General features: G+C 30.4%; 1 protein-coding gene across 1 annotated transcript in view; it reads left to right on the top strand.

Moving 5' to 3' along the window:
• The window catches only part of Ncam2 (neural cell adhesion molecule 2), a 231,657-nt gene extending 213,439 nt beyond the window's left edge, over nucleotides 1-18,218 (top strand). Inside the window, exons 16-18 of the mRNA XM_071615777.1 lie at nucleotides 3,926-4,130; nucleotides 15,278-15,397; nucleotides 17,992-18,218. Coding sequence (XP_071471878.1) covers nucleotides 3,926-4,130; nucleotides 15,278-15,397; nucleotides 17,992-18,103 — 437 coding nt within the window. The 3' untranslated portion in view covers nucleotides 18,104-18,218. The remainder of the gene's footprint in view (nucleotides 1-3,925; nucleotides 4,131-15,277; nucleotides 15,398-17,991) is intronic.
• The last annotated feature ends 462 nt before the right edge of the window (nucleotides 18,219-18,680 follow it).

The raw sequence follows: 18,680 nt of genomic DNA, 5'->3' as shown, positions 1-18,680 counted from the left end.
ACAGTGTGTCATACAGATTATGGTATAAAAAACTTTTGTAAATATTCTGAAAAACCCGAAAAAGAAAAAAAAATTAATTTAAAGTACTTTTAATGTTTACTTATACTCAATTCCAATTTATTGAACACTTAAGCCACAATTAAGGCACAGTTAAATTACAAATGAAGAAATTTCTGTCTCTAAAATAAAAGGTCATTATACTACTATCATTTTATAGGTGGCTATAATTTTGAAAAATCAATGTTTTAAATAAAATTTTCATAACAATAAATTTGTGGAAGAAAAAAATAAAAATTTAGCTTTATATATATTATAGTCTACCCTATAGGATATGAGAAATATAATTTGAGTATATTTTTAAGCTATTTTTTTAAAATATAAAAACCACTTTTTATATTTTTTTCTTTATTAGAGCATTATAATTAAACAGTATTTTGGGTTCATTTTGTGAAAATCATTTCAATCAAATTCCTGCTACACGTTTCCTCTCTTCATCCCTCCCCCTATTCACCCTCATCTACTCTACTAAACTACTTTTTTTTCTACACATACATAAATGTGAAATTTTCTTTGGTACCTTTATATAGGAACATAATTTTGTTAAATTCATTCCATATTTCTCCTCCTTCTCTTTTCTTCTTCCCTCCCTCTCATTATCTTATTTCTACTCCATTGATTTTCTTTATATCTTTATGATATCCAATCCCCTTGCCATTTATCTTCTTTCCTTTATTTTGTGTTAGCTTCCACGTATAAGAAAAAAACACTCAATCCTTGATTTTCTGAGTCTGGCTTATTGTTCTTAGGATGATTTTTCTCCATTTACCCACAAAGGCATGATTTCATTTAGCATTATATGCTTCAGTTCTATCCATTTACCAGCAAATACTATACTTTCATTCTTTATGGTTGAGTAAAACTCCATTTTGTATATATACCACGTTCTCTTAATTTATTCATCTATTCACAGGTATCTGTCTGGTTGATTCCATAATTTGGCTATTGTTAATTGTACATCGAAGTGGCTACATTGCCACAGTATGATGATTTCAGATCTTTTGGATAAATATCTGAGAGTGGGATACATTATTCATATGGTAGTTCCATTCCTAGTTTTCTGAGAACTATCTACACTGCTTTCTAGAGTTGTTGCACTAACTTTCAGTTCATTCAACAATGAAAGAGTGTAGCTTTTTCACCACATTCTAGCTAGCATTTATTATTTTTATTGTTCTTGAAAATTGCCATTCTGAATGGAGTGAGATGAAATCTTAATGCAGTTTTGGTTTTCCTTTTCCTAATTGCTAGAGATGCTGAACATTTTTTCATATATTTCTTGGTCATTTTTGTTTCTTCTTTTGAGAAGATTCTGTTCGTTATTTTGCCCATTTATTAAATTGTACTGTTTTTTTCATAGTGAGTTTTCTTTTACATTCTTTATATATTTGAGTATTAATCTCCTAACTGAGGAGTAGATGACAAAGATTTTCTCCCATTCACAAAGTTCTGTGTTCACTCTTTTAATTGTTTCCTTTGACGTGCAGAAACTTTATACTTTGATGCCATTCTATTTATTGATTCTTTATTTTATTTCTTGAGCTTAGGAAATCTTGTTAAGGAAGTCGGTGAATATACCTATATGATGGAGAGTTGACCCTATGTGTTCTGCCAGCAGTTTCAAAGTTTCTCATTTATTTCTACATCTTTGATCCCTTTTGATTAGACTTTGGGGAGAGGTGGAAAATAATGATCAAAATTCATTAGTACATGTGGATATCCAGTATTTCCTTCACCAATTATTAAAAATGCTGTCTGTTTTCAATATATTCTTGGCACCTTTGTCAAGTATCAGATGGCTGTGAAAATTTGAGTTTGTCTCTGTGTCTTCCATTCCTTTTCATTGATCTTCATATCTATTTTGATGCCAATATCATGTTGTTTTTGTTACTACAGTTCTGTAATATAATTTGAGAGAGGATTTTGTGGTGCCTCCTTTTACTCTTTTCTTTTTCAGAATTGCTTTAGCTATTCGGAATCTCTTATTCTTTCATATGAATTTTAGGAATGAAAGACATATTTTTAAACAGTTTATATATATATATATATATATATATATATATATATATATATAGAGAGAGAGAGAGAGAGAGAGAGAGACTTATTTGATGCTTAGACTTATTTGATGCTTACCTCTATCGTCTGCAATGACACAGATAAATACACTTTTACATAAATATAAAATTCAAATAACCTTCAAAATTTTATTTCCAATATAAAAACATTTATGTTTCTCTAGAAAAGAATGAAAGTTTTTTTTTATCATCAATATTCCTTTACTATAAGATGCTTTACACAGTCAGTTTTCTAAAGATAGAAATGAAGCAGATCAATATATTTAATTCTAAAAAGGTCACAAATAAAATTTTATCATTTGAAAACTAACCAGCCAAATCTAAAATATTTTGAAAATATTTTAGCTTTACATGTAATCAAACATATTTCTTATCTGAATTATATTCATTAGTAAACAATAGATGCAGAATACAATCATTTCTATTTGGAAGTGGATAATAAGCCAGGCCAGCAAGTCAAAAACAGCAATATTATTTTTTAACTCAAAGAATGTTTAAAGTATTAATGAGTTATATTTATTTCCTGGAAAAAGTAAAATAAATGTGGATATGAAACTCCTTCTGCAAGAAAAATGTATTCAAATGCAAATGGTAGATTAAGGATAGAAACATTTCTTCTGATTTTGAGTCACTAGTTCTTTAGTCATTATTAAAATAAGCAATCTAAATTTGAAAATAAGACACAGAAAAATGTTGTTATATATATTTTATGAGTCATTTTCTTAAAACCCAAATTTATATATCTACCTGTATCTGTCATTTCTGTTCCATATCAGTGATATAAAGAGCTTGCCATTATGATGGTTGCTAATTAATATATTTCATTACTCAAAGGAATAATCACAATTTTATAATGTATAAATAATTTTTAACATATATATATGTTAATAATTTTGAGTGTCTATAAAATTATCTTACATTATCATATTTTTTTAGATAACACACTATCAAGTGTTTATATTGTTATATTTGTATGGTCCTCCCTTGTATTCAAGTACAGACATGTAAGGATTTATTTTACTACTAGCTTCCTCCTTATCATTTCCATTTTGTCAGTCAGCATAATCCTTTCTATTCCCAGTCCTCTGTTTGTGAATATTTTATGCATATCATTGGGAATTTCCTGCAGCCATATGTTTTGGAAAATTGACACTCCTTCTCTATGAGTTTTCATGATATGATCTTTCATGGCCGTTAGTACCATGACTTGGTAAAAATAGCCTCTAATCGAATATGTTTGTTAAAATTGAAAAATACAAGCAAACCATTTATTCTAAAATGATGATTTTTAAAATATTCATCAGTATTTTAAAATACATTATCTGTCAAAGTGCTTAGAGCCATTCCTTTGTAAGTTTAAGTCTTAAAACTAAAATATTTCCATAAAGAACATTTATGTAACATCTCTCTTACAGGATCTTTGACTATATTTTCCTTTTAACATCATAATGATCTATAATGACATTGACTTTCTGATAAATTTCAGTTTGGAATATGATAATATTCATAATCTTCCCCACAGGGAATCTAGAAGTATATTGAAAAGAGTTACTTCGAATTTTTTTTTAAGAAAAGAAAGTTTGAAAAAATTTAAGTCATTAACTTGTCATGCTTAAAATATGGTTTGAAAGCCAGATAATAGGTCCTAACAATCATGAAGTTGAAGTCTGCCAGTTACTATCACTTTTTTCCTCTTTATTTGAATATATACCTTGGTTAGGATTAATTTTTAAACTGGTTGTTTAGGCTTTTTAATTAGGATATTTAATGAAATTGTTTTCTTTATTTTTAAGACACACTTTTTAATGGTCTTGGACTTGGAGCAGTCATTGGCCTAGGAGTTGCTGCACTTTTGCTAATACTTGTGGTAACAGATGTCAGCTGCTTCTTTATTCGACAATGTGGGCTACTGATGTGCATCACCAGGAGAATGTGTGGGAAGAAAAGTGGCTCCAGTGGCAAAAGTAAAGAACTGGAAGAAGGGAAAGCTGCATATCTGTGAGTATAAGGCATCTGTAACATGTCACTTTAACCAAATACCACAGTTAAACCTGAGTGCTTTAGCTGGGGACTTGGATTTCCAAGGGGAGATTAACTGTAAAGACTCTGAGCACTTCACTGCCTAGTCTATGAATTAAGTCTCTATTGCCTTCAGTGTAACACCCTGAAGAGCCAAATGGCTTTGAGAACCCTCTACTTAAAAAATAATCTCAAAATGGGATCCTCAATTAAAAGAATCATTGTCATGATTTAATGATGATAAATGGATGGATATAAAGATAGTCATACAAAGGTATTTGTTTGTGATTCTCCCATTTTCAGTTCATGTTGAATAAAATAAAGGCATCAAAAGTAATCGGAATTATTAATAACATAAAATTGTGGCATCTCCTATAAGTGTATCAAGTGACTACATAAAGATTACAAGATTTTATTTTGTATAGACCATGTTCTATGCAATACATACTATTAAAGACTGAATTTACGCTTCCAAATTTTAATTAAAACATGACTACATGTTAGAATTTTGAGATGTTTGTGAAGCTTCCTTTATTTAAATGGAATAGAAATTCTAAGAAAATTTAGCTGAACATTGTAGAAAATACTTTTTGCTGTGATTTAATACTTTTTATGCATATATCATGTCTTTTAAAATTTGTATGTAATCTCAAAATGTTTGATGTAGAAAGTTCAGAAAGCACATAAAAACGTGTGTGTGTGTGTGTGTGTGTGTGTGTATACATGCCTGAATACACATGTGTGCCTGATACATATGTGTGAATCAAACCTGAGAACCAAAAATGAGCACTCTACAGGGTGCAGGGAATCTAAATTATTAGCCATTTTAATCTTAAAATCTTTCTATTGAATACATTTTTAACATTTCAGTATGGAATTTTTCAACCATAGAGAAAGGATTTTTTTTTAATTTTATTTTATTTTTTTATTAGTTGTTCAAAACATTACAAAGCTCTTGACATATCATATTTTATACATTTGATTCAAGTGGGTTATGAACTCCCAATTTTACCCCGTATACAGATTGCAGAATCACATCGGTTACACATTCACGTTTATACATACTGCCATACTAGTGTCTGTTGTATTTTGCTGCCTTTCCTATCCCCTACTATCCCCCCTCCTCTCCCCTCCCCTCCCATCTTCTCTCTCTACCCCATCTACTGTAATTCATTTCTCTCTCTCTTTTTGTTTTCCCTTTTCCCTTACCTCCTCTTAAATGTAATTTTGTATAACAATGAGGGTCTCCTTCCATTTTCATGCAATTTCCCTTCTCTCTCCCTTTCCCTTCCACCTCTAGTCGCTATTTAATGGTAATCTTCTTCTCATGCTCTTCCTCCGTACTTGGTTTTGAGTTGCCCTCCTTATATCAAAGAAGACATTCGGCATTTGTTTTTTAGAGAGAGGAATTTTACAACAAATAAGCACGTATTTTCCAACCGGTTGGTTTTTACAATTAAAATTTTATTTTATTTCCTTTATAACACATATACACATCACACTGCATTATATTTTTAAATTTCAAAAAGTCAGTATAGATAGCCATCACATAAGGATTCCATATCATTACATGAAGTTCAAAATTTCTAATGTTTTCTTTAAATAAAGCTGCATACATTGAAATACACAAATGCTCTATTTGATGAGTCCTGACAGATGCTTACATCCGTGTAATGCAAAACTCTTCAAAATTCATAAACTTTTAAATGTTTTAGTAATACATTACAGCTATGCATAACCTCATAACCTCAATCGTCATTTGTCAAATGTTCTTTTATGTTACTATCTAGTAAACCCACCCCATCTTCCCTAAATTTCAGTGTACTACTGTTCTGATGGTTTTTACCACATATAATTTTTACCTGATAATGAGCTTCATGTAAATGAACTTACTTCAATGTGTACTATTTTTTTAAAATATGGTATCCTTCATTCATCATGTTTTAAGATTTATTCATTTTCTAAATATCAAGATTTAATTCCTTTTCATTGTGGACTAATTACTATTATTTTTTCTTATGCATGTATTTATCTATGTCAGGAGTCACCCTATTTTATAGCTTGATTTTCTTGCTTTTGTTTTTATTGTTTTGGTACTGGGATTGACTAACTCAGGGAATTTATCACTTAGCTACCACCCCAGCTGAACAACTCAGGGGTTTTATCACTGAGCTATATCCCAGCACTATCCCTGCCTCTCTTTTAATGAGTTGGGGTCTCCCACTTTTGCTGAGGATCTCTCTAAGTAGCTGAGGCTGACATCAAACTTGGGATTCTTCTGCCTCATCCTCTTGGCTAAAACAGTTTTTATTAACTGAATAGATACAACAAAATAGAAAAGATATCATATATAGTAGATTTACAAAAATACAATAGGCTCAATGCAAGAAGTTCAGAAAGCACATAGTCTGCTAATGTTCTCTTTTAATGTTTTTATTCTTACAGAAGTAAATTATTATTTAAAGTATAGTCATCATAAGCACAGAGCTTAAAAATTACTAAAAAAATTGAACATGCTGTGTTCAAGGATCATATCAAGAAAAATAATTTTACCATTTAAAGCTCCTTTCCCTTTCCTTTTCAATCTCAAACTAAACAATAATGTGATGTTTAACACTATAGCTTATGTTTGTGTATTATAAAAACTGTTGATACATCTTCTTTTCCTATTAGTCCATTCCATTTAGTTGATTCCATTCTAGAATCAATCCATGCTATTTTTTATTGGCAGATAATCTTCATTCAAGTCTCTGTGTAATAACTCATGATATAAATATACTAAAATTTCTTTCCCCATTCAGTTATTGATATGGATTTTGGTAGTTTCCAAAATGTATATGATTTTAGTATTTAACCTAGTGTGGAATTTCTGGGATATACACCACATGTACATGTATTCTGCTTTTGTAGGGTATCTAAATGATGTTCCAAGGTATTGCCAGTTCTAACTACTCCAGAGTGAGAATTTTGGTTGATTGGCACTATAGTAGTCTTTTTCATATTTTTGTTTCTTTGATTCTACTGGGTATGTAGTAGTTGGTCATATTGATTTAAATTGACAATATGTATGCACTAGTAAAATTGACTTTTCTCTTCCTTTTTAAATATTTGGATATGATCTTTTATTGAGGTCTTCATTCAAGTATTTAAGTCATTGTACATTAGGCTGTTTTCTTTCCTATCTGCTATGTAGCTGTTCTTCAATATGTTACACTTTGTATACATGGCCCTGTGTGTGTGTGTTTGTGTGTGTGTATGTGTTTGTGTGTATGTGATTATTTTAAATTCATCAATATATATTATTCATTATATCCTATATGAATATCATAATGCTCATATTATAAATTTTGTATAGTTAATATAATTAGATATGATCTCATTCAATGCTGTGATATCTTTTGACAGGTCAAAATGTTGCTTCTTTTGAAGAGAAGTGTTTAATTTCAGTGTAATACAATATTTAATTTCCACTTTTAAGTTCTATTTTACAAATCTATGACTATACCAAGTCACTAAGGCACTTTTTCTTTCTTTTTTTAAAATTTATATATGACAGTGGAATGGGTTATAATTCTTATTACATATATAGAGCACAAATTTTCATATCTCTAGTTGTATACATAGTATATTCACACCAATTCATGTCTTCATACATAGACTTTGGAAAATTTTTAATGATAATCTTTGCATTTTTATTTTACACATTTAGAACTGCAGTCCACCTGAGGTTGGAGTCCAGGCACTTTTCAGTTGGCTTTTTTTAAGACCTTAGTTTTGACAATAGAAGCATTGACTGAAAATGGCATGCTTTATTCAATGTCAGCAGTGTCATTTTTGTCATATCTCAGATGGGCCACAAAGGAAAGAATAGGTCTGTTTCTATGTTTGCTTTCTGTTGCTTTGCTGACTTTATCCTTTCACCAATACTGAGCTATTAACACTAAAGCTTTAAAATTCTCCCTGATAGCTAATAGCATGCATCCTCTGCCTTTGTTGGACTTTAAGATTGTTTTGCTATTCTCAAATCTTGCCTTTCTATTTAAATCATCTTGTAATTACTACACACACACACACACACACATGCACACGCACACGCACACACACACACATACACATACACAAAATCTACTAAAATTTTCATTGGGGCTGTAGTGATTTATTTATTTATTACCCAGATTTATTGGGGTATGGTCAATATTGTTGCAATATAAAGTATTTCAAGCTGCAAAACAATAAAGTATATGACTTTAAAAAAATCCAGGTTTCTTATGCAGTGAATTTCAAAACTAACTTTATTATTTCACATTTAGGCCTTTAGGCAGCTGCATACATCCAGGTAAATGGTGTTCTGAACAAATCCAGACATGTGGATTACAGTGCCAGGGTGACCCTTAGCTTGTGCAGTAACTCTGTGCAAACCTTAAGGACAACCTCTCACTCCAATGAAGAGTTATTCATTAGAATGCTATATTGACTGAATTATTAATTTTACAATATAAAAATCAGGGGGAAAACATTCTTTCAGGTGCAACAGTAATATGTAGGTCTTGAGGTGCAAAACAGTTTGCTCTCTTCAAGGACAAATGAACATGAGTGATGTACAGCTGAGACAGATTGGTACAAATGTCATATGGAGAATAATTTAAGGGCTCAAAATTGTCTTTGGTCAAAGTAAGGAATCTGAATTTTACTTGAACTAGAAAACTACCAGAAGGTTTTTATAAAAATTACTTTAGCTACTGTAGAAGAATGGATTACTAAGCATTGAAGGTTTAGAGGACATACTTGGGACAGGGATATCTTGCAATACTCTAGAAGAAATCTTTTTTTTTTTTTTCTGATTTGAGGTATCATTATTACATATATAAACCAGTATATATATATTCTAGATAGCATTCAAGTCATGTCAACTATTTGTTGATTGATTCTAATTTAAGGCAAAGGGAAGAAAGAAGTCAAAAAATGCTTTCATGTTTTTGTTTTAAATAACCGGAGGGATGATGGTAACCATGTATGAAACAACAAGATGAAATGCAAGTACCGCTTTTTATTTTTGTTTGACTTTACAAAGTGTTAATTTGTCCATGAACACTTCTGTTTATAAATCCTGCTGAGTTTAATTAACCTTAAAGAATTGGGAAAATGAAAACACGTGGTTAATCCCATGCTTATTATTAATCACACAATTTTAGGTAACAATTTCTTCTTTTTTGGAAAAATAACTTTCAACTCTTTTTAAAAATGCAGTAAGTGAGGAATGATGTTGGCCAAGTTATATTGTTATGTTGTGTGCATGCAGGAATATGTAACAACAAATCCCACCATTATATGCAACTATAACACACCAATAAAAATGTGGAACAAAATAAAATTGCAGTAAGCATAAAATATATATATATAAAAAATCTACGGGAAATAAACTATAACAAGTTTGATTAACAGGTTAATCATATTAATTTATATTAGCATGACCCCAAGCATTTAGATATTAGCCCATTCATAATATCCAAAGGCATAAGACAATGTGAATTGCATATACAACAGATTAATTACATGATTAGTCACTCATGACATTAGAGCAAGTACAAATTGATATCTAATTTTGCTACTAGAATAGCATTAGTGTAAAATTCTGGAGAATGTCATTATTGAGTTCTCATCAGATTATTCTTTTATCATTCATTATTAGGATTAATCTTAAAATGGCTGCCAATTCTATTTTATCAAATTATTCTTTTACTTATCCAAGCATTTATTTAACTTCATTAAATATTAATTAAGATCTACATAACATTCTCAGTCCTGGGAATACAACTGGGATGGAAAGAAGACTCAATCTCTGCCACCAGCAAGCTTTTATTTAGGTAGGAGATGTCTTACGTAAAACAACTGAATGAATTAATAATTTTAAATGTTCTGTAAAAAATAAACAAAAAAGAAATGACTTATCGGCCAGGTTTACCCTGAGAAGGTTATAAAAAACCCAAAATACAAAAGAAGAGAAAAAACTAAAGTGTGTGTGTGTGTGTGTGTGTGTGTGTGTGTGTGTGTTTGCAGGGAAAGATGTGAAAAATACCTTTCAAATAGGAAGTAAACTGTTCAGGGGAGTTTGTTATAAGAGTAAGCATGTCTTGCTAAAAGAACCGAGGAATTATATTTCAATTGTCTAATATGTATATTCTGGGTAATGCTGATGGATAAAACCAATTGGTACTTCTGTTTCCAGGCCAACATGTAAGGAGTTTGGAAGTTGCCACTTTTTCCTAAGAAGTCAAAAACTAAACAAACTAAAAAAATTAACAGCCATTGTTAAATCCATAAGAAAAATAAGGTTGCTGTATAAACTACTGCCCCTCCATATTGAAAGGACACACAAGCATATACAGGGAGACTCACAACTTGGTAAAGCAGATATCTACCAGCAGATTCCTCTTTGGGAACCACTGTGGTGGTAGAAAAACATAAAATGTAATTGATAAATTTCTGTAGGCTCAGTATGGACCAATCTGAAAGATAAAAATTCCAGGGGAGGAGCCAGTTATATGGAGTCTCAAAATTTTAAAAATGTTATCTCTAGGAGCTTAACCATATTGCCACAATGAGTATTAGAGAAAAATCCTTTCATATTTCTGGAGAGACAGGTATTTTAAGTATTTTGAAATACAACAAACATTCTGTTCTTAAATATATCTTTGTTCAGAAGAAACTATTTAAACAGAGCCTAATCTCTTGAAGTTTATTTGAACTTAACTGAATAGAGGGACAAGAAAACAATTTCATCTTACTTACTCTATAGACTTCAATCTGGGGGAAAGAAAATACTTAATTCTGACTGTCTATGACCATCTTGTTCCACTAAATGGGATGAAAGCCTGAGAAGCACTCACTAGAGACAGACATCTTATCATAAAACTCTAATCACTTTCCACACAAAACTTTCCACGATTGCATTATAAAGGCTAGTTTATAATAGTTACTTTTAATCATTACATCATGGCTGACTAGGTAAAATTATAAGGTGCCGAAGTCTGGCTGTAATAATAAGGCATATTAAAAGGCAAATGGTACAGTCTGAAGAGATACAGCATACATCATAAATGGCTGGGATGCTAGAATTAACAGACTGAGAATTTAAAAACAACTATGATTCAGATGTTAAGAACTCTAATGAATAAAGTAAACAACGTATCTAAAGATCGGCAGTAGAAGAAAAGAAATGGATCTAAGAAAAAATTAAAAAGTACTAAAGTAAAAAAAAAGCAGTAATGAAAAAAATGGTTTCGATGGGATTATTAGTAGGTTAGACAGAGCTGAAAAAAAAATCTCTGAGCTATAAGATATCTCAAAGGACAAAATCCTTCATCAATCTAGAATTCTCTGCTTTGGTAAATTACCTTTTCAAAATAAAGAAAACATAAAGACTCTGTCATACAAACAAAAATGCCAGTGTAAGTCCTTTGTCAAAAATGTAAGAAAAGTTATTTAGAAAAAAGGAAAATGATATCAGTCACAAATCAAATCCACATAAAGAAAGGAAGAGCATCAGAGAAGAAATAAGTTAATGTAAATTTAACTTTTTCCTTTTCATAATTGAACTGATACTAGTTAGAATATTGTATTTCATTAAGTTTATATTCATGTAATATATTTACATGTGAAATGAATGGTGACAATGATACAAAGGATGGAAGGAAAGAATGAAGAGTAACTTACTATTATATAGTATTTTTCTTCTACCCATGAGGCAGTGTAGTGTTATGTGAGAGTAGAGTTGTCTTATTTGTAAACTCTAGAGCAACAATTTAAAAAAGTAAAAACAAAAGAAGAAAAACAGGAGATACAATTAATATGCTCATAAATGAGAGAAAACAATTATATAAAATGATCAACTTGAACTATAAAAGATATAAATTTAATAAAAAAAACAAAAATAGCCACAAAGAGGAAGGGCAAGATACAGAAAAATGGTAGCAAATACAGTAGGTATTAATTCAACTGCATCAATTATCTGTTTAAACACCAGTGGTTGAAATAGATCATTAAAAGTGTAGTAGATAAAAATCAATAGCCAAATATACTAATGCACACTGTGTAATGATATTTCAATCAGTGGCAGACTATAAGATGGTAGTTCAATAAAATTATGTTAGAGCTGAAACATTCATATAACCTAGGGACACAATAACCTTCATAATGCCAGCACACAATGTATTATCATGTGCTGTTGTTGATCAAAAGGTTCTATGTTACTATCATCTAGATTTTTTTTCATTTTTACCAACACCTGTTCTTTGCATTCCTATGCTTGTGTATGTGCCATGCCCAGACTAGAGCAACAATATCAAACTTGCTACTGATTAAAAGTGTTTATCATCATGAAAATCTCAGCTTTTGTGTTGAACCACAAGACACACCTTAAGCAATTTAAAATAGAAATCACAAAATATCTGCTCAGAGACCATAATGGAATTAAGCTATAGATCAATAAAAGAAAGATAGCTAAAAATACCTGTGTGCTTCAGTATTCAACATCATACTTCCAAATAAGTAAATAAATAAATAATTTAGAATTATTTTCATGAAAATGAATCACAATTTATCACAATCTGTGAAATAGGCGAAAGTAATCATTAGAAAGAAATCTAGAGTATTGATTCACATATTAGAAAATTTAAAAAAATATATCTAAAATGAATTAATTAAATTTCAGCATAATGGGAAAGAAGAGCAAATTAATAGAGTAAGCAGAAGAAAACAAATCATAAATATTATAGCACAAATAAATGAATTTGAAAGATGAAATCACAGAAACAGTAAAACTGAAATGTAGTTCTTTGAAAAGATCAATAGAATTGCTGAGCTCCTACTTAGGGCAACTCAGTCAAAACAAGACAAAGATAGGACACAAATTTATATCAGAAATAAGCCAGAGAATATCCACAAAACAGCACACAATGATTGATAGGATAATGAAGAAATAGGTAAACAACTTGATTACTACATATGTATATCCTCAATTAAATACATAAATTCCTTATGAAAACAAAGAATAGAATATCTGAATTAACCTATATCTAGTGAATGTATTTAAACTATAATTAATAATATTTATAAACAGAAAATTCCAGGCCCAAATGCTTTACAGTGAATTCTACAAAACACTTTAGGAAGAAATTGCATTAGTCCTCCACAGTCTGTCTTAGAAGCAAATAAAATACTTCCTAGCTGATTCAGTGAGGCCAGCGCTACCTAAATACTAGTCAGAAAATCATGGACACAGAATGAAGAACAAAATAAAATTTATACCTCATGGGAATGAGCTCTTCGGTAATCTTCATTATTGTGCTAGATTTTATTTACTTGAATCCCCTGGTCAGACAATGTTGTTAACATGCACTCATCACTTGCCACAGGCATTTGATTTTAAGAAGTGGAAAGTTTTTTAACAGTGTGTGCAGGCAAATATCTACAATCTCAGCTACTCAGGAAGCTAAGGCAGGAGGATCACAAGTTCAAGGCCAGCTTGTACAATTTAGTAAAACCCTGCATCTTAATTAAAAAAAAAAAAAAAAAAAAAAAAAAAGACTTCAGATACAGATGACTGGTAGATGGTTGCCTAGAATGTGTAAACACCCGGGTTTTATCTCCAACAGTGAAAAAAATCAAAGTTTCTTTGTTACTAATATCTAGATTTTTAAAAATTTTTCACCAACGCCTATTCTGCCTATGCTTTGCATTTCAATGCATGTGTATGTGCCATGCCCAGACTAGAGCAACAATATCAAACCTGCCACCAATTTAACCTGTTTTATCATCATGAAAATCTCAGCATTTGTTTAGCCTGTTGATCTTTGGGTCATTGTTGCTTTTCTGTTTGTTTTCTGTTTTGTTTGTAATCTACTATGGTTTTTAAGCATTCATTTCAATGTCATATGTCCATTATTACAGTATTAAAGAGATTATTTTAAGCTACCCTTAATGTTTCCTGTGATTTATATTTTCATTTCTTCCTTCCCTTGACCCCTGATAGCCACTGACCATTTTATTGGCCCTATATTCTACTTTTTCCAGAATGACATATAGTTGCTATGACATATTTACATAGCCTTTTCAAACTGGCTTAGGTTCCTTTAGCGATATGCATTTAAATTTTTTTTCTATCTTTCCATGCTTTTATAGTTAAATTATTTATACGATTAATATCCAAATATAGATGTTAATCAGTTTATTTGCTCATTAACTTATTAGGAGAATTTTTTGTTTTCAAATTTGGGTGATTATGAATGCAGGTATGGATGTAAATTTTCAATTAACTGTATTATGTAACATCATAATTATTTGTGTAATAAGACTGTGTTTTAAGTAGTTGAAATTCCTTATAAAATCACCAAATAACTTCCTTTTTGTCCTTTCTTTTGTTCATTTTTGAGGCAGTAAGTTTTCTAGTTTCCACCAATTATTAAAAATGCCACTCATTTTAAAAATACAATTAATATTTGAATAATAAAACACATCTTTCTCTATATATACATCATGTAATGATTATTTAAAAATTATCACTTTGAAAAATATGAATATAATAAAAGTCATTGATCACATATTTAAAATCTTTCATGTAAACTAATAAAGACATATAAAAAATGAAGTGTATAATACATGTTTAATCTTCTGTATTTTAAAATATAAGCAATATTTCTGATGATATATTTAAAATGTTAATCAATATTTATTAAACATTTAAAAATATTTTTATATTGGAAAATATGTTTGGGAGAGAAATGCTTCATGTTATAAATTTTATTTAAGAAATACATTTATTTCCAAAAGTTATTATGTAATAGATTTTAAAATATAAAATACTTCTGCAAAAACCTCCACAATTTTTGGGTGAATAGCGATTTGGACAAAAAAGAAGTTTCTTGCAATTTATTCTGCATGAAAATATCTGATGAAATGAATTCAAATGGAAAAAAAAATCTCGCTGGTATTCTGACCCCAAACATTTTGGATTTATTCAAAGAAGGTAGCATTAAGTAGAGGTTTTAAACTGTGTTCTACATTGCATCTATTTTTACATTCATATGTCAAGATCTTTTTCTTTTCCTCTCTCTCTCTTTTTTTTTCAGGAAAGATGGATCAAAAGAACCAATAGTGGAGATGAGAACAGAAGATGAAAGAATTACCAATCACGAAGATGGGAGCCCAGTAAATGAGCCAAATGAAACCACACCGCTAACAGAACCTGAGTATGTAGATGAAATAGTTACTTGTTTTCAAACAAATATTAGCAAAATGATGGGTCATTTGCATAATTTGTTATATGTATTTACACATATCATTGTTTATGAAAGAATTGTATTATTTCTTTTTAATGGAAGTGGTTGAGTGAATCAAAAGTTGATTTCCTCTTGAGATATTTTTCATGAAAACTTGGCCTCCTTGTCAGAGAAACTCCACTATTAAACCCCATCATTATAAGTTATAATTTGTAACCCTCATGTATTTATGTTTGCATCCTCATAGCTCCACTACAACTATAATAGATATTCTAATTAAACTTGCAAAGGTAAACAGCATGTGCATTTATTCATTCATATAACATTGAAATTATTAAAATCAGAGGCATTATTAAGGAATAGTAGTATTCTTTTGAATGCAGCTGCTGATAACAATAGCAAGATTATCATACTCTGCTACTCACAAAGCTGGTTTTTAAATTTCATTGTTTTTTCAAATTAGTATCTCTCTCTCTCTCTCTCTTTTTTTTTTTTTCCTACCAGCTTCCATTCCCTTACAGTATAACCTGATGTGGCATTCTTATCTCCAATTATAGGCTTTTTTGTTTTCACAGCTGAAGAAACTGATTTTTCTCCCAGATATTCCCTCTGTTTGTTGCCTGCATGGTGGTGCAAACCTGTAACCCCAGTGACTCAGGAGGCTGAGGAAGGAAGATCACAAATTTGAGGCCAGCCTGGGCAATTTAGTGAGACTCTGTCTCAAAATGAATAAAAAGTTCTAAGGATGTATCTCAAGGTTAAAGCACCCCTAGGTCACATCCCAGTATGGAAAAAGAAAGAAGAAGAGAGAAAGGAAGGAAGGAGGGAGGGAGGGAAAGAGAGAGAGAAGGGAAAGAAAGGGAAGGGAAGGAATGGAAGTTTCTGCTGCCTGCTCTCAATGACCTATAGTAATATGTAGAAAACTAGAAAGTACTATTCTGTAGCTCATATTTCAGTATAAATGTTCAGGCCAATATTACTGATTGCATTTAGAGCTTATTACTTTCTCAATTGAAGCTAACTATTTGAGAGCCAGCTGTCATAAAGGAGGTTTTATAATCTCCCTTTCAGAAATCAGAAGTCTTTTTAATGAAGAAAAATATCACACACACTCACAGACACACACACAAACACACACACACTCACGATACCCTATTAACACAAATTTATATTGATGTGTGCAGTCTTATTTAACAAAATGCCCTTACATGCAACTAGACTATAATTTAGCACACACTAGATCTTAATTAATAGAACAGAAATATTCAACATAAAAATAATATAATTAGCTGTAATCTTTTAAAAATATTTAATGTAAACCTATGAAGTAAAAAAAAAATATACAGAAATATACCACCCACCAATTAGTTGAATACATTTATTCACTAAAAAATAAATACAGACTTCTGTATGTAAAACAATATATTAAACATTATGGTAAATACCTACTAGAGCTCTAAATTTCTAAATATTTTTATGCCAGAAATGGCCTGTTTGCTTCACTATTTCATATTGTTCATGGTTTCATCACATTGAAAAGAGAGAAAAAAATAAATTGTGAATGCACTTTTAATAACATACATAAAAGAACATCCCACATTAAGTACAAAGTAGATGCTACCTCATTCCCAATAATAGATCTTAATTTTTTTGCCTATAACTTACCTTTGATTGATTATTTTTCACATGAAAGCTTTGGTTATCATAAAGTAATTGTTTATCCTCCTTATTCAAAAATATAAAATAAATTACAAATACCAGCTAGCATAGAGGGTTAAATCTGCTATAAAATAATGGGGAATTAGAACAAGATTTGTAAACATATTTAATTCTCTCAATGTGGAAAGAAACATTTTGTCAAGGAAAGAAATTTTACCCCCAAAAATAGTCTTATGCAAAAGATGTAATGATAAACTAGTGAGTGCTAGAACAGTGGAAAAAAGGAAACCTTGAGTCAATATTACAGTAGCTTTATCAAAATTACAAAGAATATCTGGATTGCAGTGACCCATGGGGCTTGCTTAGAATATACATATGATCGTAGGAACATTTGTGAAACTATCAATATTAATAGACAAAGGCTTTTATTGTTTTCTAGGTTATTATTAGAAACAACTCTCAAAAAATGGTATAAAAATGATAAGAAAAATGTAATAGTGAAAAGAGGCCAAAGAAACACATAATAAACACAAAAAGTTCTAAAATATGTTCATCTGCACTGAGTTACAAGTACTATAGCTGTTTCATACAGCAACTATTAACTGTTTGACTTGAAAAGTTTGACAGAGAATAAATCATGTACTTAATATATAAAAAAGCTTGTTTAAAATTTTAAACAGTTATATTTTAGTATCAAATAGTTATCAAATCTAAGCTATCCTATATTGAACAATTTCACTCATCTAAATCCATGTATGCATTTTTCCTACATCTTTTTTTGATACACATTACATTTTTTACAATAGACAATATTGTTTTATTCTTTATAGAACATTCACTTAAATGTTGACGAATATCTCTAACAATGCCTTAAAAATTATATTTATATTTATATTTCCTACCAGAAAATTACCATTAAAAGAAGAAAATGGGAAAGAAGTCCTAAATCCAGAAGCTATAGAAATTAAAGTTTCTAATGACATCATCCAATCAAAAGAAGATGACAGCAAAGCATAACAATATTACCGAGGCTTGATGCACACTACAAAAGAGCATTTGGATTGCAGTGACCCTATGACCAAAACTATTCCACTGACCTTAATTTCTTGGGAAAATTCTAGCTTGGAATAGCTTGTACACATATACATATGATCATATACTCCTGCCCATGGTCCATTTCTTTTCGTTGTTGTTGTCGTGATTGTTCTTTTTGTTAAGAATTTCAGTACAGAGACTTGATTGACACCAACTCTTGGGTTTCAATTGGATTCTATGATTGAAATACTGCAATTAATCATATGGCTAAAGTGCTCTATTTCTTAAGAACTTTGTCTTATAACCAACAAACATATTTCAAACTCTCTAGCACATGAGGGTGTGATGAAAATCAAAAGAAAACAAAAGCTTTCTGATCTAAATGTACAAGAAAGCCCTGCATGTTTATGAAACTTATTTTGGGCCAATGGATTTATAAAGTGGCTTTCAGCTTAAGATGAAGGCACATAGTAGAGGTTACACTTTTTATCAGGGGAATTTCAGGGAACCCAGGCTCGAAGGAGCCAGTAATCTTTAGCAGATATTAAAAATCAAGGAA

This window comes from Marmota flaviventris, chromosome 8, assembly GCF_047511675.1.
Source record: "Marmota flaviventris isolate mMarFla1 chromosome 8, mMarFla1.hap1, whole genome shotgun sequence".
Classification (NCBI taxonomy): Eukaryota; Metazoa; Chordata; class Mammalia; order Rodentia; family Sciuridae; genus Marmota; species Marmota flaviventris.
Note: the sequence above shows the minus strand (reverse complement) of the source record. Positions and strands in the feature narration are given on the sequence as shown.